General features: G+C 40.0%; 1 protein-coding gene across 3 annotated transcripts in view; it reads left to right on the top strand.

The window, feature by feature from the left end:
- Positions 1-20,236, top strand: part of TLR10 (toll like receptor 10) — a 34,041-nt gene extending 13,805 nt beyond the window's left edge. Inside the window, exons 1-2 of one of the 3 annotated variants that reach the window (XM_015138153.3) lie at positions 9,411-9,512; positions 16,836-20,236. In XM_015138153.3, the coding sequence (XP_014993639.3) occupies positions 16,898-19,333 (2,436 nt within the window). In that variant the 5' untranslated portion in view covers positions 9,411-9,512; positions 16,836-16,897 and the 3' untranslated portion in view covers positions 19,334-20,236. 3 annotated transcript variants of the gene reach the window in all.
- The last annotated feature ends 2,238 nt before the right edge of the window (positions 20,237-22,474 follow it).

The raw sequence follows: 22,474 nt of genomic DNA, 5'->3' as shown, positions 1-22,474 counted from the left end.
CTTATGAAAAATTTCAACATCATTAATGCAGCCCAAGTGTCCCCAAGGTTTCTCATTTTTTGAGTTACCACTTCCTTTTCATTTTAAGTAAAATGACTCAAGTCCCCAACCCTTATGGTTACAGGAAAACAGTTCCTCCTGAGGATTTCAGAGAAGAGCTGGACTTCCTGGCTGACTCTCACATTCTCTCCTTCTGAACTGCTTCTTCTGGTAGCTCCCTGTCACTTTGGACCAGTTCGCACTGCCTTCCTTGACTGTTCTGGAACTGTGTGATGGACTTCATCCTACTAGGACCCAGTCGCTTCTTGAATTCCCCGAATAAACACCCACCCATGTGAATGACAAGCCTTAATAAAAATTCATTATCAAAGTTAATCAATAAGGTCCCAAACAAGATTGAGAGCCAGGGGACAGAAGTACCACCAATAATGATATAGTCACAGGCAGACCTATGAGGATGTTCATCTTTCCTTTAAGACAACTTGAAGTTACAGATATTTCTTAGAACTTAAAAAGTTTGATAGCCCCTTACCCAAAGAAATAGAAATGTTGGAAAATATGTTAAAGAAATTTCTATGAAATTAGAACAAAATGACTAATTGCCAATGCAAGAGAAAAAATAAGTTAAAGCCTAAGTCTGGGAAGTCCACATCCATCTGATAGGTATTCTAGAATCAGAAAAAGAGATGAGGTGAAGACATTATAAAAAAAATAAATAAATAAGACAGAGAAATCCCACTGAAGGACATGAATCTCTCCTAAAAGTACCCAGCAAAACGAACAGTTCAAAGACCCAAACCAAGGCACTTTCTCTTGAAATTTTAGACCATCGGGGACAACAATAGTAAAAGCTTCCAGAGAGAGAGAAAGAAAAAAGAAAGCAGGTTACATACAAAGAATCAGAAATCAGAATGACCATGCATCTCTCAGTACAATGCTAGAAGCTACAAGATAATAGAACAATACCTTCAAAATTATATAGAAAAATCATTTGCAACTTGTAACTTTATATTCAGTCAAACAATCAATCAAATATGAGGCATGACAGTCAAATTCTGCCTCCAAATTAACCATCAATGCATTTTCGGGAGACTACTGGATGATGAGTTCCACTACAACAGATGAAAATCAAGAAAGAAGATGCTGTGCATTCCAAGAAACAAGGGATCTAATGCAGCGGAGAGGAGCAATGGCTTTCCAGGGGAGCAGCAACTCGAAGTCAGAGGATGTCAGTTCTGCAGAAATCCAATGCACACTGGAACAAAATGACAGACAGTAATTTGAGAGAGGTGATTGTTTATTTGATAGATTTCATTATATTTCATTTTTTGACTTGAGAGCTGTTTGGGAATGTGAGGAAAATTATCATAGACACATTGAAAACTAACAAAACAAAATACAAGGCAATTATTAACTACAAGAAAACCGAAAAGTATAATCATAGATTGTAATCGTAGTGTATTATGTAGCTTTTAGTGAGGCCCAATATTACGTAGGTCATAATAATGTAAACACTGAACATTAATTTAACCAAAAGTAAGAGTTCATATCTAAATCTCTGCCAAAATATTGCTCTTTTAAAAAGTAAACCATTGAGACCTGGTGCAGCGGCTCATGCCTGTATTCCCAGCACTTTGGGAGGCTGAGGCGGGTGGGTCACCTAAGGACAAGAGTTCAAGACCAGCCTGGGCAACATGGTGAAACCCCGGCTGTACTAAAAATACAAAAATTAGCCAGGCATGGTGTTGCGCGCCTGTAATCCCAGCTACTTGGGAGGCTGAGGCATGAGAATTGCTTGAACCTGGGAGGAGAAGATCACATCATTGCACTCCAGCCTGGGCAGCAGAGCGAGACTCCAGCTCAAAAAAAAAAAAAAAAAAAAAGAAAAATAAAAGAAAAAAAATCATTGAGTTAGATAAATGCTTTCTTTTTAAAATCAGATATAAATGATACCAGCTTCTGTAGTGTGCTGGTAAATGTTTAACAACAGATTCACAGAAAAGGAAAACGCTTTGACAAATTATTAACGTTTTCTTCATTACTTTTGTAAGTCTAGAAAATTAACAAAACAACAACTAAAGTCCTAATTTATAGTGTTTGCCAATTTTGTGGTGCAAATACTCCTACCTTGGTTGATTTCAAAGCACCAACATGACATCACTGAAAGTGGAGTTGGAAAGAGAAGTGCAGTATATCATTCATTGTAAATTGTTTCTACCATACAGATATGGTAGACATAAATAACTCCCAGAACATAATGATAGTAAATATACAGTCAAATAATTAGGAATTGATGAGTTCTGAGTATTTACTACTTTTGTTTTAAATATACCTTTATTTGTTTATTTATTTATTTTAGAGAGAGAGTCTTGCTGTGTCACCTGTGCTGGAGTATGGTGGCACAATCGTAGCTCACTGTAACCTCAAAATTCTGGGCTCCAGAGATCCTTTTGCCTCAGCCTCCCAAGTAGCTAGGAATATGGGCATGCCACTATACCTGGCTCATTAAAAAAAATTTTTTGTAGAGATGGGGTCTTGCTATGTTGCCCAGGCTGGCCTTGAACTTCTGGCTTCAAAGGATCCTCCTGCCTTAGCCTCCCAAAGTACTGGGATTACACACACGAGTCACTGCACTTGACCCTAAATATAGTTTATTTAAATGCAGGTATATATAATTTCATTTTTAATAATGATTATTTTTAACAACTGACTTATAAAATTCTTGAAAATTAAAAATTGGCTCTTATGAGCTGGTATAAGCTGGCTCTAGTGGAGCCCTGGATGTACTGAAATATATCTTAGTAAGCATGATTCAGTGTATAATTTTTCATATTCGGTGCAAGCAACAGTGGCATGTGGCTTGGATGCAAACAAGGAAGTCCAGGGGAATTCCTCATGCTGACATGTCTTTTTGGATATTTGTTACATGATTAAGTCTTGGAATTCTGCCTAAGAGCAATGCTAAGCAACTAATTAATAAACTTATAATAATACCTAGACCTGGAAGAGAAATCCAGACTTTCCTCTTTTTCTCTGTACTCTTTTCTCTTTACCGCTCCCTTGTTTAGCCTTCTATTTTATTTTCTCCCTTCCTTTTCTCTCTATTTCTCTCCTGTTCTTTGCCTTCCATCCCAATTTTCTCTATTTGTGTTTCCCCTGTTCTTTCTCTTTTTTGCTTTCTCCTTTTGATCCTCTCCTTGTGGTGCTTTTCTCTTCTATTTCTCTCTTTTTCTCTTTAAATTTTCTTTAATATTTATTTGTCCTCCTTTTCTCCCCCATGACACCTCTAACAGATACACATATTCCTTCCTAAAGCCTTTGGGAGAGTTTCTGAAGATGCAGGTTCTGAGTGATGGCTCTTACAACAGGACCAATCCCGGAGTGAGCAGGGTCAGTTGAGAGGGGAAGTGGGAGTGGGAGTCAGGAGGTAGCACATGGGGAAATGAGAGGGAGAAATATCAATATTTGGTATCTTAGGGAAAGTTTTTTGGGTGCATTAGAGTTCAAGTTTGTTGGTTCATTGTAGGACTGTCATTTATTAACCTAAGGCTCTAGTCCTGTTTGTCCAATATGGTAGCCACTAGCCGTATATGGCTATTGAATGCTTGAAATGTGACAAGCCTGAATTGAAATGTGCTGTAAGTGTAAAACACATACCAAATTTCAAAGACATTGTATATAAAAAAGTCAAATATCTTGCTAGTAATTTTTTATATTGAGTATTAGTGAAATAATATTTTAATGTGGTGAATTATATAAAATACATTATTAAAATTAATTTCACCTTCTTCTGTCATTTTAGTGTGGTTACCAAATCTCTCCAAGGTCTTTCAGGTTCCTAGCACATACCTAGGATCATTTTATTTTATTCTTTCTTTTCTTTTTTGAGATGGAGCTTTGCTCATGTCACCCAGGCTGGAGTGCAGTGGTGCGATCTCGGTTCACTGCAACCTCCACCTCCCAGTTTCAAGCAATTCTGCTGCCTCAGCTTCCCGAGTAGCTGGGATTACAGGTGTGTGCCACCATGACCAGCTAATTTTTTGTATTTTCAGTAGAGACAGGGTTTCACCATGTTGGTCAGGCTGGTCTCAAACTCCTGACCTCAGGTGATCCACCTACCTTGATCTCCCAAAGTGCTGGGATTACAGGCGTGAGCCACCGTGCCGTGCCAGGATCATTTTATTTGTTTGAACTAAAATGTTCTCCCCTCTGTATACTCAAATGTAGTAAATGAATGACAAATGATTTAAATTTTCTAACCATGTGAGAATTTTATTACTTTTCATTTATTTTTCAGAAATAGGATTTAGAAAAAAAAAAGTTGTCACTGTTTTCATTTACTGATACCAGTAATTAAAGTAAAGGAACTTTCCCCAGCTAACACATGCTCCATACTAGACCCTGAGCCACCTACAGTGCCCTTAGGGAGAATGCAAGCCCAGGCCCTGCCTTCTACCCGGCAGCAGCTCTAGGTCATGTGACTTTCCCACCTGCCTGGATCAGGGACCAAGGCCCTCTTAAAGGCAAGAACTATAAAAATAGGCCATGCGTGGTGGCTCATGCCTGTAATCCCAGCACTTTGGGAGGCCAAGGTAGGTGGATCACCTGAGGTCAGGAGTCCAAGACCAGCCTGGCCAACATGGCAAAACCCCGTCTCTACTACAAATACAAAATGTAGTCGAGCATGATGGCGCACACCTGTAATCCCGGCTACTTGGGAGGCTGAGGCAGGAGAATTGCTTGAACCCAGGAGGAGAAGGTTGCAGTGAGCTGAGATCAAGCCACTGCACTCCAGCCTGGGTGACAGAGCAAGACTCTGTCTCAAAATAATAATAAATATAAAATAAGCTAGCCGCCTGTAAGGTGGTCATGAATCCTCCACCCAACAGAGACACTCCATCTTGCATAGTGAGGCAAAGATCTGAACAGATTTCCCATCTTGGGGGAGGTATTCTCAGAGTGAGCCTCAGCCCTGACTGTAAGCCATGAGCCTGGGAAAAGGCTGTAGGAAGACACATGCAGAAGCAAAGGCAGCAATAAAGAGAAGTGGGGAATAGAAAGAGAAGTAGATTGAGGAAGAGTCAAAGAGAATTCAAGTCACAGCTAAAGTGGAGAGCAGCCCAACAAGACAGGCTGACCACCACGGCTGCTCTGGGAGTCCCCAGAAGCCACTGCTCCAGGTCTCTACAGGGCCGGGCTGTGCTGCTCTGTTTCCTTACAGCCTCTCGTGTCCTTAAAGTAAACCTCCATCCCCTTGTGGTAACCCAAGGCTCTCTGTTCATTGCAACTTACGTGAAAGCAGAATCATAGAAGACCCACCTCTGGAATCAGAGGAAGACATAGGAGGGAAATGTGTGTGTGTGTTTGTGTTTGTGTTTGTGTGTGTATATGTGTGTGTGTGCACATGCATGTGTGTAGGGCCGGGGGAAGTTTTTTTTTAAAGGAATAAAAATATTACATCTCAAAGTTATCAGCACATATGGTTCTGAGCATACTATTCTTGGTTGCTAGTTGTGAATAAGGATTTAAACGTTTTAGAAATCTCAGGTGAAGGCAGAGAGAGTATTACATAACCTCTTGGGCACCTGGAGTCGTGAAAAAATTGTGGACTTTGGAACCAGACTTACTTAGTTTTGAATCTTGGCTCCCTCTTCTGTTGGATGATGACCTTGTGGAAGTTTTTTGTTCTCTCTCAACCAGTTTCTTCATCTGACGAATGGGAATAAGGTATATGTTCTATGTAGTTTGTGGTGATGGTTAGCCCATATCTTGTGTGCAATACTATCTACACTTAGGAAGTAAATGCAAGCTTAATGATGATGATTAGATGACACAGACGACAACTCCTTACTTGGCTCAACTTGTTTTTGGTAAACAAATGTAAAAACACTTAAAGAAAACTTCTCTGTTTACTGACAATAAAGTATTTAAACATGTCCATCTCTGGGAAAAGGAAGAATATGTCTTTGGACAACAAAAACCCCAAGTGATTATTTTTCCTTGAGAGGGCAATATACAATGTGAGTGTGCTGATCATAGTAGCTTGAGAATTTCTGAAATGAAAAAGATTTTAGAGCTTAGTTCATCCAACAAGCTGGGAATACCCTCTCCAACATTCCTGACGGGTGTACCCGCGGGATCGTCAAAGCAGGCCCTGGAAGAGGGGGTGGGAATTTGGGGAACAAGAGACACGAGAAATGGAGACAAGACAGTATCCTGATCAAGTCTCGTTTATTGGCGGCAATACAATGCTTTTTATATGTTAGGAGGGGCAGGGGTTGGGCTAGGGCGGTGATGATCTCTCCGCGGTGGGCGTGGCCAGGTAGGTTTCGGTTTCTTCGGTCAGACTTCATGTTGCGCCTGCGCTGTCAAATAATCTCTTTGCAGACGCGGGAAAAATGGGTGAAGAAGAAGCAGGAAGAGCGCCATCTTTTATGGGATAATAGTACAGGGGAAGAAGGTAGAACTACGGAGGAGGTATAGAATGGAAATGTATTTAGCTCAGGCGTCAATCGTCAATTATTATTCGCTATAGCCGGGGCGCGCAGCTCCGGACATACAGCCAGCACCTGTCTTCCTCCGTCTGTGTAATACAGACATGTTTGTATATGTTTAGGTGGGCAGCAGAACTGGTTTTGTTTTGCTGTTGTTTTTCTTTTTACATTTATTTATATTTTGTGTGACTTCCCCCTACAATACATGTGGAAAGACATGGACTACATTTTAAATTTAGAAACCCCAACATGGTAGTCCAAAAAATGTATTTTAAGGCCGAGCATGGTGGCTCACGCCTGTAATCCCACCACTTTGGGAGACCCAGACGGGCAGATCACAAGGTCAGGAGATCGAGACCATCCTGGCCAACACTGTGAAACCCCATCTCTACTAAAAATACAAAAAAACTAGCCGGGCGTGGTGGCGGGCACCTGTAGTCCCAGCTACTCGGGAGGCTAAGGCAGGAGAATGGGTGAACCCAGGAGGCGGAGCTTGCAGTGAGCCGAGATCGCACCCCTGCACTCCAGCCTGGGTGACTGAGCGAGACTCTGTCTCAAAAAAAAAAAAATGTATTTTAAGAACCCACGCACTCCCCAATTTTTCATGACATAAATCTATTGTAATCATTCATGTTTAAATTGATCATTCCTCCTGTGGACAAATCCATTTGGAAATTTTCTTCTTTACTCGTGATCTCCAGCAGTCACCTAAATCTTAAGTCAAGTATGAAAGAAACCTCAAAAATGTTGCTTTAAAAATTGATCTGTACTTTGCAATCTACATTGTTTTAAAATACCATGCTTGTTTTATCACTTCACTTCAAGACAAGACCTCTAGATCAGAGGTCTCCAATCTTTTTGGCACCAGGACCAATTTCATGGAAGACGGTTTTTCCACAGACCGGGTCTGGAGATGGGGGAGAGATGGTTTCAGGATGATTCAAGCATGTTACATTTATCATGTACTTTATTTCTATTATTATGACATTGTAATATATAATGAAATAATTATACAACTCACCATAATGTAGAACCAGTGGAAGTCCTGAGCCTGTTTTTCTGCAACTAGATGGTCCCATCTGACGTGATGGGAGGCAGACAGATCATCAGACATTAGATTCTCATAAGGAGCACACAACCTAGATCCCTCCCATATGCAGCTCACTGTAGGGTTCACACTCCTATGAGAATCTAATGCTGCCACTGATATGACAGGAGGTGGAGCTCAGGTGGTAACGCAAGTGATGGGGAGTGACTGTAAATACAGATGAAACTTCATTTGCTTACCCACCACTCACCTCCTGCTGTGTGACTCGGTTCCTAACAGGCCGTGAACTGGTACCTGTCTGTGGCCCAGGGGTTGAGGACACCTGCTCTAGATAACTCCTTCCCACCCTCTCCTGCCTGATTGCTGAAATTATGGAGTCACCATTCCTATTCCTGCCCATCATCACATGACTGCCCTACCCAACTGATGAAAGGGATAACTGACCTGCACCTTGAAGAAAAGCATCGTCAAAGTGCTCTAAGATGCTGTGGAAAACCAGTATGGTGGTTCTGCAAAAAATTAAACAGAATGAATGGTCATATGATCCATGAATTCCACTTCTAGGTATAGACTCAAAAGAATGTTAAGCACCAACTTAAATAGGTATTTGTGCACCACGTTCATAGCAGCATTATTCACAAGAGCCAAAAGGTGAAAACCACCCAAATGTCCGTTTATGGATGAATGAATGAACAAAACGTGGGACGTACATACAACAGAATAGTATTCAGCCTTAAAAAAGGAAGGAAAGATTCTATTATTCTATGTAATAATAATAGAAATGATATGGACGAACCTTGAAGACATTATGCTTAATGAAATAAGCCAGTCTCAAAAAAACAAATATGGTATAACTCCACGGACATGAGGTACCTAGAGCAGTCAAATTCACACAGACAGAAAGTAGAATTATAGTTTCCAGGGTCTGAGGGGAGGGGAAAACCGGAAATTATTGTTTAATGGGCATAGAATTTCAGTTTGGGATGATGAAAAAGCTCTGGAGATGGGCAGTGGTAGTGGTTGCACAACAGTGTGAATGTACTTAATGCCAGCAAATTGTACATTTAAAAATGTTTAAGTTCGGCCAGGCACGGTGGCTCACGCCTATAATCCCAGCAGTTTGGGAGGCCGAGGATCCCAAAGGATCCTCGAGGATCACGAGGTCAGGAGTTAGAGACCATCCTGGCTAACACGGTGAAACCCCATCTCTACTAAAAATACAAAAAACTAGCCGGGCGTGGTGGCGGGTACCTGTAGTCCCAGCTACTCGGGAGGCTGAGGCAGGAGAATGGCGTGAACCCGGGAGGCGGAGCTTGCAGTGAGTTGAGATCGCGCCACTGAACTCCAGCCTGGCGACAGAGACTTCGTCTCAAAAAAAAAAAAAAAAAAAAAAAAAATTGCTTTATGTTGGGCGCGGTGGCTCACGCTGTAATCCTAGCATTTTGGAGGCCAAAACAGGCAGTTCACTTGAGCTCAGGAGTTCCAGATCAGCCTGGGCAACATGGCGAAACCCCATCTCTACAAAAAATACGAAAAACTTAGCCAGGCCAGTTGGTGAGCGCCTGTAGTTCCAGCCATTTGTGCAGCTGAGGAGGATGGATTGAGCGCAGGAGGTCAAGGCTGCAGTGAGCAGTGATCACGCCACTGCACTCCAGCCTGGGTAACAAAGTGAGACCATATCTCAAAAAAAATAAAATAAAATAAAAAATAAAAAATAAAGTAAAAAATAAAAATGGAAAGATAGTGAACATGGTAACTTTTCTGTTTTGTGTATTTTACCAAAATTTTAAAAAGTGCTAAGATTATAATGAATATATATAACATGCCATACCACTAGCATGCAGAAGAGGGCGGATGAGGTTTAAGCGTTACAGAAAAACTTGATTCAATTCGCTCCTGCAGCCAATTCTGACCGTGTCAACGAGTCATCCACACACCTGCAGCTCTGCTGAGACCGTGCAAGCCCCGGGGTAAGAACCTTAGCTTTGTTTGTTGTAACTCTCGTTAAAAAGATATAAGGGCTGCATGGGTCTTTTTTAAAGAGGAGATAATTCGAGCTAATATTGAGCGGAGGGAGGTAGGGTTATTTAGATTTTTAGTATTTACTGTTTTGTCTAGATTAATGATTAGTGACCTTGGGGCTACTGATCTGAGGAATTTGTTGCAGATACTTGAGATCGTGGGTTTCTTTTCACTGATTGCGGATCAAACCTGGTCAGCCCTTCTATTCAGATTGAACAGTCCCATGCATTGTGGCAAGTTTTCTCTAGCTCTTGTTTCCCCATGGTGTATGTTCACCTCTGCTAGGTGAAACCTTTGGCTATTTAAGGCATATTTGTTGCTCCTTTACCCCGTTGAAAAGTTCTGCATTTGTGTTACCTGTTTAAAGGTAGGGGCAGATCTGATGGATCTTGTACATTGCAGTTCTTATTCTCTTTCCTTCAGAAGTGGACAAAGAGGGCCATATGTGGTTGCTGTGAAGAAGAGGATGGTTAACAACCTGTGAGCATTTGATTTCTTAATGAGCTTTCTCGCAGACCACCTACATTGAGCTATTAATTAGGAATAGCATGCACTTCGAGTTTTATTTCAATTCTTGTGAACTTATAACTTTCCTAAGAATATATACACGTGTAGGCAAAGTCTCTTGAACTTTGTGGCACCTAGCAGAGTGTCCCACAGCAGCCGCATGAAGCTTCAGAGAGAGGGGCATGGGGTGAGAAAGGAGGAAGTGGCCGCCATGGCAGCTGGTCAGATCAATGGATTCAACCTCCGTGATTTGGTCCTTAGGATGTGATTACATCCTAAGCTACCTCATTTCAAGGTTTGAGGTGCCTTCCAGTTGGGTTTAGCTACCATCCAGAAGGAAACAAACAGGTCTGGGTTCAAATCTCTGCTTCTTCAATTGGCCATCTTGGGCAAGTTACTTTACCTCTGGGCTTTAGCTCCTCCATCTGTAAAATATGAATAATAATGGCCGCCATTTTGTTGAGTTGTTGAGGGATTAAACAAGATAATGGACAGAAAACACTTAGCTCCATGTCAGATACATAGGAAATACTAAAAAGAAGTCATTCTTACACTTATGTTGCAAAGATCATTCAACATTCAATAGGTTCTTTATCTCTTTTCTATTTCTTTATATCATTGGGAAAAGAGAAATTAGATGATTAAATATTCTTTGGTAAAACGCTAGTTGTCATTTGTCTTTTGACTTGGGCTTTTAAATGATAAGGTATTAAAGATGTATTAAGGAAGGTCATTCCCTGTTTTTTTTTTTTTACCTGCTTTTAACATAGTAGTAGGGGTATGATATTAACATATATATACTGTTGATAGAATACATCACCAACATGATGAAACCCCATCTCTACTACAAATACAAAAATTAGCCGGGCGTGATGGCAGGTGCCTGTAATTCCAGCTACTCAGGAGGCTGGGGCAGGAGAATCGCTTGAACCTGGGAGGTGGAGCTTGCAGTGAGCTGAGATCACGCCACTTTACTCCAGCCTGGGTAACAGAGTGAGACTCCATCTCAAAAAAAAATGTTTACGTCCTACTTTTAAAATTGCTTTAATAAGGCCAGGCACAGTGGCTCACACCTCTAATCCCACCCCTTTGGGAGGCTGAGGTGGGAAGATTGCTGGAGGCCAGGAGTTTAAGACCAGCCTTGGCAACATAGTGAGACCCTGTCTCTATATAAATGTTGTTTTTATAAAATGTCATAATGCGTAAGTATTGCCTGAGAGATAGGACCTTTATTATTATTATTATTATTATATTAAGAGAAGTTAAAAAAGAGTTCATTCTTCTCCATTACAGTCCCAGATAAGACTGTAGTATTGGGCAGGAGGAAGAAGTGGGTAAGAGAAACTCTGACTTCTCAGCCCAGAGAGTTCCAGCTAAAGCAACTTGGTTAGATTCTGCTGCATTCTTAAGGGGCCATGGCTGTAAGACCTAGAAGCTTAAAGTCAGTTGCTACAAATTAAGCACTCTATGAGATGATAACATTAAAAGCACCTTTGTCAGCCTAATGATTATAACCGCCAGGGTCCTATCAAGCCATAATAGAGCCTGAGGCAAAAGAAACAATCAGTAATACTGATCCTGTCTTTATGACAAATGTCGATATTTTGTTCAACATCAATTTTGGCATTAATTTTCATTTTAAAAAATATTTCATGTAAACATTATCTTGATTCCTGAGTTCCTTGGGATCCCCTTAACATTTATGCCTTCCTCGCTGCTCCCAAGTCTTGACCTGATAACTGCCACCATTTATTAAGTGTGATATGCTAGGCATGGTACTAAGTGATTTATATACATTGTCTTACGCCTCTTCACAGGCTCCATTTTACAGATGATAAAACTAAACCTTTCAGAAATTAAATAAATGGTCCAAGTTACATAGCTAATGAATGGTTAACACTGGACTTGAACACAGATCCATCAATCCCTAAATCCAAACTCATTCTTTTTTTTTTCTGAGACTGAGTCTTGCTCTGTTGCCCAGGCTGGAGTGCAGTGGTGGCGTCTCAGCTCACTGCAACCTCCTCCACCTCCTGGGTTCAAGCGATTCTCCTGCCTCAGCCTCCCTAGTAGCTGGGACTACAGGCGCGTGCCACCATGCCCAGCTAATTTTTTTGTGTTTTTTTAGTAGAGACAGGGTTTCACCATGTTAACCAGGATGGTCTTGATCTCCTCACTTCGTGATCCACCTGCCTTGGCCTCTCAAAGTGCTGGGATTACAGGCCTGAGCCACTGCGCCCAGCCCACCAAACTCATTCTTTAACCATCATGCCCTGCACTATATCAGGAATTCACAACATAAATTCATTCATTCAACACATATTTATGAGAGCATACTATGCCTCATGTTGTGCTAAGGATTAAAATGTTGACATTCATACATACAAGGATTCATTCATTCATATGTGCATTCAACAAGTAGTTAATGAGCTGGCACCACGTGTCAAGCACTATTCTATGTGCTGAGGATACAGAAGTGAACAAGACAGACAGCTATCATGGGAATGAATGGAGAGGGGACAGTTGATAAACAAATGAACGAAAGTTTATTTACTAAGAGGTCATTCCGAAGAGATCATGAATTCATGGAAAATTATTTTCTGCTTCTAGTGGCATGGACATCAAGATATTCTGAAATTTAATGCATAGTTTTAAGAAAACTGAAAGAAAATATAAAGTTTATCATTATACATTAGATACTGTGAACACAATAATTTGAGTAGTAGTTACACTTCCAGGCCACAGTTGTAAACTGATTTTCTATTAGAAATATTTAAAAGTAGATGTAGAAAACTTACCCTTAAATATATAACAGTTAAAAAATCCAGCAGGAACTAAGTTAATTAAATAGAATATTCACCTGTTTTTTTCTGATAATTATACTGTGTTATATTTACATATTAATGCAGTATAATATTTTAGTATGTATTACACTGTAGGGAGTCACTGAGATGTTAGCAAAGAAAAATATGGCCAGAGGCATCTAAGTCATTTGACCATGTTTTTAGAAGTTGGTGTTTTTTTTTTTTTTTGAGACGGAGTCTCGCTGTGTCTCCCAGACTGAAAAGTTGGTATTTTGAGAAATCATCTAAATATGGTGACCTTACCAAAATTATTGCTTTTTCTCCAAGATGTTTGAGAACACTTACCAGAAAAGTTTACAAAATATAAAAATTACATGATCAATGTGGATAATTAATATTTTTACAAAAGAATTCTCCAAGTTTACGATGTAAGGGAGTTCACACAAAGAAACTATGATCGTATGTGTTCCCAAGATTAGAGATAAGATGCTCTCTTTCCTTTACTAGTATCAGCCGCTAATGGAAAACTTGGGAGTGGCCCTCCCACTCCCTGCTCTCCAGAGGTTTTCTGGAATTTCTTTACTTCAAGAAAAAACCAGACTTGGGAAGGTTCTAGAGAAGAGAAATACAGATGAGAGAGAGGTAACATTCTAAGTGGCTGTATGTTTTGATTCTGCCCCACCTTTGTTACCTCGCCATGTTTGTGTGCATTCCTGTGGGTGGGTGTGCCCACCGCCTCCCCCACCTCCCATCCAGCCTCTCAGAATGCTGGGAGCATGACACGCACAGAGAAGTCTCTCTACCCCATCCTCTTTCTGTTGAGCATGTCGTTTGCTCCCTCTGCTTGTCTATGGGAGTGACCTGTCTGAGGGAGGTTGAGGGTCAGTGTGTAACAGATACATACAAATGGAAGCAGAAAAACTCCCACACTAACTTATCACCTGCCCTTGGTACCTTCAGAGTGCCTGGGGTGGGGACATGTGTAGTTAAATTGTTTACTAATTTGCAATTGGAATCTAACCACTTCTCTCCACTTGCACTGATACATTCTCTGTGGCACAAGTTACTCTATAGTGTCCCAAGGAGTCTTCCCTGCCAGCCTTGTGGCTCCCAGTCATTTCCACCCAACAAACAGAGGAATCTTTTTATTTATTTATTTATTTATTTATTTATTTATTTATTTTTATACTTTAAGTTCTGGGGTACATGTGCAGAACGTGCAAGTTTGTTACATAGGTATACACATGCCATGGTGGTTTGCTGCACCCATCAAACCGTCATCTACATTAGGTATTTCTCCTAATGCTATTCGTCCCCTACCCCCCCCATCCCCCGACAGGCCCCAGTGTGTGATGTTCCCCTCCCTGTGTCAATGTGTTCTCATTGTTCAACTCCTAGTTATGAGTGAGAACATGTGATATTTGGTTTTCTGTTCTTGTGATAGTTTGCTGAGAATGATGGTTTCTACATTCATCCATGTCCCTGCGAAGGACATGAACTCATTCTTTTTTATGGCTGTGTAGTATTCTATGGTGTATATGTGCCATATTTTCTTTATCCAATCTATCATTGATGGGCATTTGGGTTGGTTCCAAGTATTTGCTGTTGTGAATAGTGCTGCAATAAACATGTGTGTGCATGTGTCTTTATTGTAGAATGATTTATAATCCTTTGGGTATATACCCAGTAATAGGATGGCTGGGTCATATGGTATTTCTAGTTCTAGATCCTTGAGGAATCGCCACACTGTCTTCCACAATGGTTGAACTAATTTACATTCCCACCAACAGTGTAAAAGTGTTCCTATTTCTCCACACCCTCTCCAGCATCTCGTGTCTCCTGACTTTTTAATGATCGCCATTCTAACAGGCATGAGATGGTATCTCATTGTGGTTTTGATTTGCATTTCTCTAATGACCAGTGATTATGAGCTTTTTTTCATATGTTTGTTGGCTACACAAATGTCGTCTTTTGAGAAGTGTCTGTTCATATCCTTCACCCACTTTTTGATGGGGTTGTTTTTTCTTGTAAATTTTTTTAAGTTCTTTGTAGATTCTGGGTATTAGCCCTTTGTCACATGGATAGATTGCACAAATTTTCTCCCATTCTGTAGGTTGCCTCAAACAGAGGAATCTTTAAAATGTATGCCAGAACCTGCCACTCCTGGACTCTAAATCTTCTGCTGGTTTCTTATTTCAGTCAGAGGAAAATTGCCAAGTTCTTACAAGATCTGACTTTTTCTCTGATTTCCTCCCCTAACTCCACTCCAGGCCTTCCTCACATTTTCCAAGCACATCAGGATCTTTAAATTTGTACTTGCTGTTCTCTCTCTCCAAAATACTCTTTCCCTAGACAACAAGTGGCTTGCTTCTTCACCTGCTTTAGATCTCTGTATGAATGTCACTATCAGGGAGGCCTTTTTTGATCATTCTATACAAAAAAATCACTCCCCAGTCTCTTTCTGTTTCCCTTATCGTAGTTATTTTTCCTTCAAGTCAATATCACTGCCTGATATTGGTCCCCACCCAAATCTCATCTTGAACTGTAGCTCCCATGATTCCCATATGTTGTGGGAGGGACCTGGTGGGAAGTAATTGAATCATAGGGGCAGGTCTTTCCCGTGCTCTCATGATAGTGAATAAGTCTCACGAGATCTCGTGGTTTTATAAAGGGGAGTTTCCCTGCACACGCTCTCTTGCCTGCTGCCACGTAAGGCATTACTTTACTGCTCATTCGCCTTCCACCCTGATTGTGAGGCCTCCCCAGGCATGTGGAATTGTGAGTCATAACATATAAATGTATTGTGTTGTTTGCAGTCTCTCTTTTCTTACCCTCTCTCTAGAATGTAAGCTGTGTAAAAACAGAAATCTGTTCTTTTCACTGCTACTTCCCCAGTGCCTAGAAAAGGCAGAATAGGTACTTAATAAATATCTTGAATAATGAATATTGTAAAATCTTAGTATTCCAACTACCTCTGTTCTATGTCTAATCAAACCACATGAAGCTTAACATGTCTCCAAAAGTCCTCAGAATTCTATATCCTTCAGTTTCCTTGTCTATCAAATGAGAGTAATAGTACTTCCCTCACAGAGTATGGTGATAAATAAATAATATACACGAAGCAATTAGTATGTGTCTTGACACATTGAAATCTAACCCGGAAGTTTTGATTCTATGCCATAGCAGAATTCAACAGATGAATATCAAGACCTTTGAATTCAACAAGAAGTTAAGGCATTTATAGTTGTCTAGTAACAGACTGAAGATTGTAGCTTGGTATTCACTGGCAGGTCTCAGACATTTAGATCTTTCTTTTAATGACTTTGACACCATGCCTATCTGTGAGGAAGCCTGCAACATGTCACACCTGGAAATTGTTTCTCAACATTAATACTATTATTTGGCAGTGATCCAGATTGCTTTTGCCACTAACCTGAAGACATATAGAGGCAGAAGGACAGGAATCATTCTATTTGTTTCCTGTTTTGAAACTTCCATCTGTATAGGTAAGTGTTCAAAGTCCAATATTAGCTCCAGGGACTTTCTATATCCACAAATACAAAAATTGAGGGATAACTCCTTGATATCAAGTCAAAGGTTCACAGTGTCTGGTAATAAAACAAATTACTTTCAATTTTCTTGAAATCTTCAGGCTATCAAAAGGAGATGTGAGAGAGGGTGTTGAGTCTGACCTGACAATGCGGTTCTTAAACCGAAGGGCCATTATGCTTCTCCTCTCTGAGAATCCTGACTTGCCTCAACAACGGAGATATGGCACAGTAGCCAGCTTGGAGACTTCTCAGCCAATGCTCTGAGATCAAGTCAAAGACCCAACATACAGATTGGGACCCTATTCCAACCTCTTGATGAATATAGTCAGATGTTGGCATTTTTTTCACAAATAAAAGTCCTACAGGATTTAACCAAATAAAAACCTAACATTATATACTGTCTTTTTAGGGTTTTGAGCTCATCTTCATCATTCATATGAGGAAATCAGTGGTAAAATCCTTGGAAATACAATGAGACTCATCAGAAACATTTACATATTTTGTAGTATTGTTATGACAGTAGAGGGCGAGGCTCCAGAGCTGCCAGAAGAAAGGGAACTGATGACCAACTGCTCCAACATGTCTCTAAGAAAGGTTCCCGCAGACTTGACCCCAGCCACAACCACACTGGATTTATCCTATAACCTCCTTTTTCAACTCCAGAGTTCAGATTTTCATTCTGTCTCCAAACTGAAAGTTTTGATTCTACGCCATAACAGAATTCAACAGCTGAATCTCAAAACCTTTGAATTCAACAAGGAGTTAAGATATTTAGATTTGTCTAATAACAGACTGAAGAGCGTAACTTGGTATTTACTGGCAGGTCTCAGGTATTTAGATCTTTCTTTTAATGACTTTGACACCATGCCTATCTGTGAGGAAGCTGGCAACATGTCACACCTGGAAATCCTAGGTTTGAGTGGGGCAAAAATACAAAAATCAGATTTCCAGAAAATTGCTCATCTGCATCTAAATAGTGTCTTCTTAGGATTCAGAACTCTTTCTCATTATGAAGAAGGTAGCCTGCCCATCTTAAACACGACAAAACTGCACATTGTTTTACCAATGGACACAAATTTCTGGATTCTTTTGCGTGATGGAATCAAGACTTCAAAAATATTAGAAATGACAAATATAGATGGCAAAAGCCAATTTGTAAGTTATGAAATGCAACGAAATATTAGTTTAGAAAATGCTAAGACATCAGTTCTATTACTTAATAAAGTTGATTTACTCTGGGACGACCTTTTCCATATCTTACAATTTGTTTGGCATACATCAGTGGAACACTTTCAGATCCAAAATGTGACTTTTGGTGGTAAGGCTTATCTTGACCACAATTCATTTGACTACTCAAATACTGTAATGAGAACTATAAAATTGGAGCATGTACATTTCAGAGTGTTTTACATTCAACAGGATAACATCTATTTGCTTTTGACCAAAATGGACATAGAAAACCTGACAATATCAAATGCACAAATGCCACATATGCTTTTCCCTAATTATCCTACAAAATTCCAATATTTAAATTTTGCCAATAATATCTTAACAGACGAGTTGTTTAAAAGAACTATCCAACTGCCTCACTTGAAAACTCTCCTTTTGAATAGCAATAAACTGGAGACACTTTCTTTAGTGAGTTGCTTTGCTAACAACACACCCTTGGAACACTTGGATCTGAGTCAAAATCTATTACAACATAAAAATGATGAAAATTGCTCATGGCCAGAAACTGTGGTCAACATGAATCTGTCATACAATAAATTGTCTGATTCTGTCTTCAGGTGCTTGCCCAAAGGTATTCAAATACTTGACCTAAATAATAACCAAATCCAAACTGTACCTAAAGAGACTATTCATCTGATGGCCTTACGAGAGCTAAATATTGCTTTTAATTTCCTAACTGATCTCCCTGGGTGCAGTCATTTCAGTAGACTTTCAATTCTGAACGTTGAAATGAACTTAATTCTCAGCCCATCTCTGGATTTTGTTCAGAGCTGCCAGGAAGTTAAGACTCTAAATGCGGGAAGAAATCCATTCCGGTGTACTTGTGAATTAAAAAATTTCATTCAGCTTGAAACATATTCAGAGGTCATGATGGTTGGATGGTCAGATTCTTACACCTGTGAATACCCTTTAAACCTAAGGGGCACTCGGTTAAAAGATGTTCATCTCCCTGAACTATCTTGCAACACAGCTCTGTTGATTGTCACCATTGTGGTTATCATGCTAGTTCTGGGGTTGGCTGTGGCCTTCTGCTGTCTCCACTTTGATCTGCCCTGGTATTTCAGGATGTTAGGTCAATGCACACAAACATGGCACAGGGTTAGGAAGACAACTCAAGAACAACTCAAGAGAAATGTCCGATTCCACGCATTTATTTCATACAGTGAACATGATTCTCTGTGGGTGAAGAATGAATTGATCCCCAATCTAGAGAAAGAAGATGGTTCTATCTTGATTTGCCTTTATGAAAGATACTTTGACCCTGGCAAGAGCATTAGTGAAAATATTGTAAGCTTCATTGAGAAAAGCTATAAGTCCATCTTTGTTTTGTCTCCCAACTTTGTCCAGAATGAGTGGTGCCATTATGAATTCTACTTTGCCTACCACAATCTCTTCCATGAAAATTCTGATCATATAATTCTTATCTTACTGGAACCCATTCCATTCTACTGCATTCCCACAAGGTGTCATAAACTGAAAACTCTCCTGGAAAAAAAAGCATACTTGGAATGGCCCAAGGATAGGCGTAAATGTGGGCTTTTCTGGGCAAACCTTCGAGTTGCTATTAATGTTAACATATCAGCCACCAGAGAAATGTATGAACTGCAGACATTCACAGAGTTAAATGAAGAGTCTCGAGGTTCTACAGTCTCTCTGATGAGAACAGACTGTCTATAAAATCCCACAGCCCTAGGGAAGTTGGGGACCACACACTGTTGGGATGTAAATTGATATAACCTTTATGATGGCAGTTTGGCAATACTCATTAAAATAAAAAATAGTTATTCCCTTCATATCAGTTTCCGGAAGGATTTCTAAGAATGTATCCTATAGAAACACCTTCACAAGTTTATAAGGGCTTATGGAAAAAGGTGTTCATCCCAGGATTGTTTATAATCATGAAAAATGTGGCCTGGCACAGTGGCTCATGCTTGTAATCCCAGCACTTTGGGAGGCCAAGGTGGGTGGATCACGAGGTCAAGAGATGGAGACCATCCTGGCCAACATGGTGAAACCCCGTTTCTACTAAAAATACAAAAATTAGCTGGACATAGTGGCACACGCCCATAGTCCCAGTTACTTGGGAGACTGGGGCAGGAGAATTGCTGGAACCCAGGAGGTGGAGGTTGCAGTGAGCCGAGATTGAGCCACTGCACTCTAGCCTGGAGACAGAGCAAGACTCCGTGTCAAAAAAAAAAAAAAAAAAAAGAAAGAAAGAAAGAAAATGCAAAACATCCTCATGTCCACAACATAAGGTCTAATTCAACAAATACATGTAATACAATATTACATGCCACTAAAAAAATGAGGTAACTCTATATTTACTGGTATGGAAAAAACATATTAATATGTTATAAACTATTAGGTTGGTGCAAAACTAATTGTGGCTTTTGCCATTGAAATAAAAGTATAAAGAAATCTACACCAGATGTAGTAACAGTGGTTTGGGTCTGGGAGGTTGGATTACAGGGAGCATTTGATTTCTATGTTGTATATTTCTATAATGTTTGAATTACTTAGAATGAATCTGTATTTCTTTTATAAGTAGAAAAAAACAATAAAGATAGTTTTTAAAGCCTACACATCCTACTCATTTGGCTTGATTCTTCATTCTGGTCTCGCAGGTCACAGGAAGAAAAGCATAAAATATAAAAAATTATAATTTTGCAAATTTATAAATACCATGTCATTTTTCTGGTTAGAAAAAAATTCTGTGGCTTAAACACATGATTCAGGGAGAGAACATCATGCTCCTTTAAGATCTGACACCAATCTCCTTTTATCTCCTTGCATCTTCTTTATTTTTAATTGTTAGAGACTAGCTCTCGCTCTGTCACCCAGGCTGGAATGCAGTGGTTCGATCGTAGCTCACTGCAGTATTGAAATTCTGGCCTCAAATGATCCTCCTGTCTTGGACTCCCAAAGTGCTGGGATTACAGGTGTGAGCCACCACACCCAGCCCCTCCTTGCATCCTATCATTGGGCCCTATGGAGCTACTGGCCCTTCCCCAGAACTTTCAGTGTTCTTTCATGGCTCCAGAGCCCAGATTTCACATTGCGCCTGCTGTAATGCCTTCCCTTCTTGGGTTTGTTCAGGAAATCTTACAGTTCTCTCAGGACACAATCCACATATTGACTCTTCTTTGAAATCTTCCTTACTCTTTCCCATAAGCATGATGCTTCTTGATTCTCTTCCACACTTTGGACATATTTCTATCATTAACCTAATTATGTACATGTTTAAAGTTTCTGTTTCTCACTAGACTATGAACTCCTCAAAGGTTAAGACAGACATACATCTGACCTTGTGTCTGCAGCATTCCCTGGTTCAGAACCGGTGCTCAATGAATGTTTATGGAATGGATGTTGGGTTGGCTAGAAGAGCTTAGCGGGAACTCAACTTGCTTAAGGATAGATCGTGGAATCTGAAGGCATATTCTGAGAAGCTCAGGAAGAGCAGGAATAGGTTAAACTCAGGTAAGAAGACAGAGAATCCAGAATTGAAGGATTCCTAAGTAGAGCTCAAGTCATGTGAAATTGCCAAAATTTGGTTGCTCTTGACCTAGAAAAGCATCTACTTTTAAAAATCTCATTTTATCTGTATTAGTCAGGGTTCTCTAGAGGGGCAGAACTAATAGGATATATATATATATATATATATATATATATATATATATATATATAAATTTATAAGGATATATAAGCTCATATATATATGAATTTATTAAGGAGTATTGACTCACACAATACGCAATATATATGGGAGTTTATTAAGGAGTATTTACCCTTACAATTACAAGGTCCCACAATAGACCATCTGCAAGCTGAGGTGCAAGGAAGCCAGTCCGAGTCCGAAAGCTGAAGAACTTGGAGTGCAATGTTTGAGGGCAGGAAGCATCCAGCACAGGAGAAAGATGTAGGCTGGGAGGCTAGCCCAGTCTAGTTTTGTCATGTTCTTCTGCCTCCTTTTATTCTAGGTATGCTGGCAACTGACTAGATGGTGCCCTCCCAGATTAAGGGTGGGTCTCCCTTTCCCATTCCACTGACTCAAATGTTAATCCCTTTTGACAGCACCCTCACAGACACACCCAGGAACAATACTTTGCATCCTTCAATCCAATCAAGTCGACAGTCAATATTAGCCATCACACCATCTACTAAGACTAATCCCCTAAACAAGTTAAAACTGGATTCTGCATCTAATTCATTTTCTTATAGTTTGTGATCTTATGAGTTCCTCACGCTAGTGATTATTTTAAAATTTGTACTCAAGAAGGCCAACCCGAGAGTACAGGGAGGGCACTGGGTGTTGATCTAGAAGCCAGGCCATGCTACCATTTGGCTAGTAGCTGGAGTTGAGGAGCTAGAATCCAGCAGCCTCGGGGCTGAGCATCTCTCTTTCTCTTCCCTGGTGAGCCCATGGTCTGTCTGGCAGAAGGGGAAACCCAAGGAAACTACAGTGGAGTGGGGACAAAGCATGGGGAAGGTGTCTTTCCTGGGCGGGACACTGATGTAAATGTGATTCTTGGCTTCTGGAGGAGTGAGACCGATTCTGCATGAGGGTTTGTAAATCTTGAGTAAATTATTCAAAATGAGACTTTCACCTTTAATTAGTTAATGAATTCACCTTTAATTATTTAATGAATTCACCTTTGCTTAATTAATTCAGCTTTAATTAATTAATTCACATTTAATTAATTTGGAACATGCAAAGAATGTAAGATTAGACCTAAAGTCACCAGGATTTAGTCATTTCATGGTAGAACCCTCAGTTTAGCAATACCATTTAAAAAATAGATGTGTTTTATTACAAATTTA

Source organism: Macaca mulatta, chromosome 5, assembly GCF_049350105.2.
Source record: "Macaca mulatta isolate MMU2019108-1 chromosome 5, T2T-MMU8v2.0, whole genome shotgun sequence".
In the NCBI taxonomy this organism is placed as follows: Eukaryota; Metazoa; Chordata; class Mammalia; order Primates; family Cercopithecidae; genus Macaca; species Macaca mulatta.
Note: the sequence above shows the minus strand (reverse complement) of the source record. Positions and strands in the feature narration are given on the sequence as shown.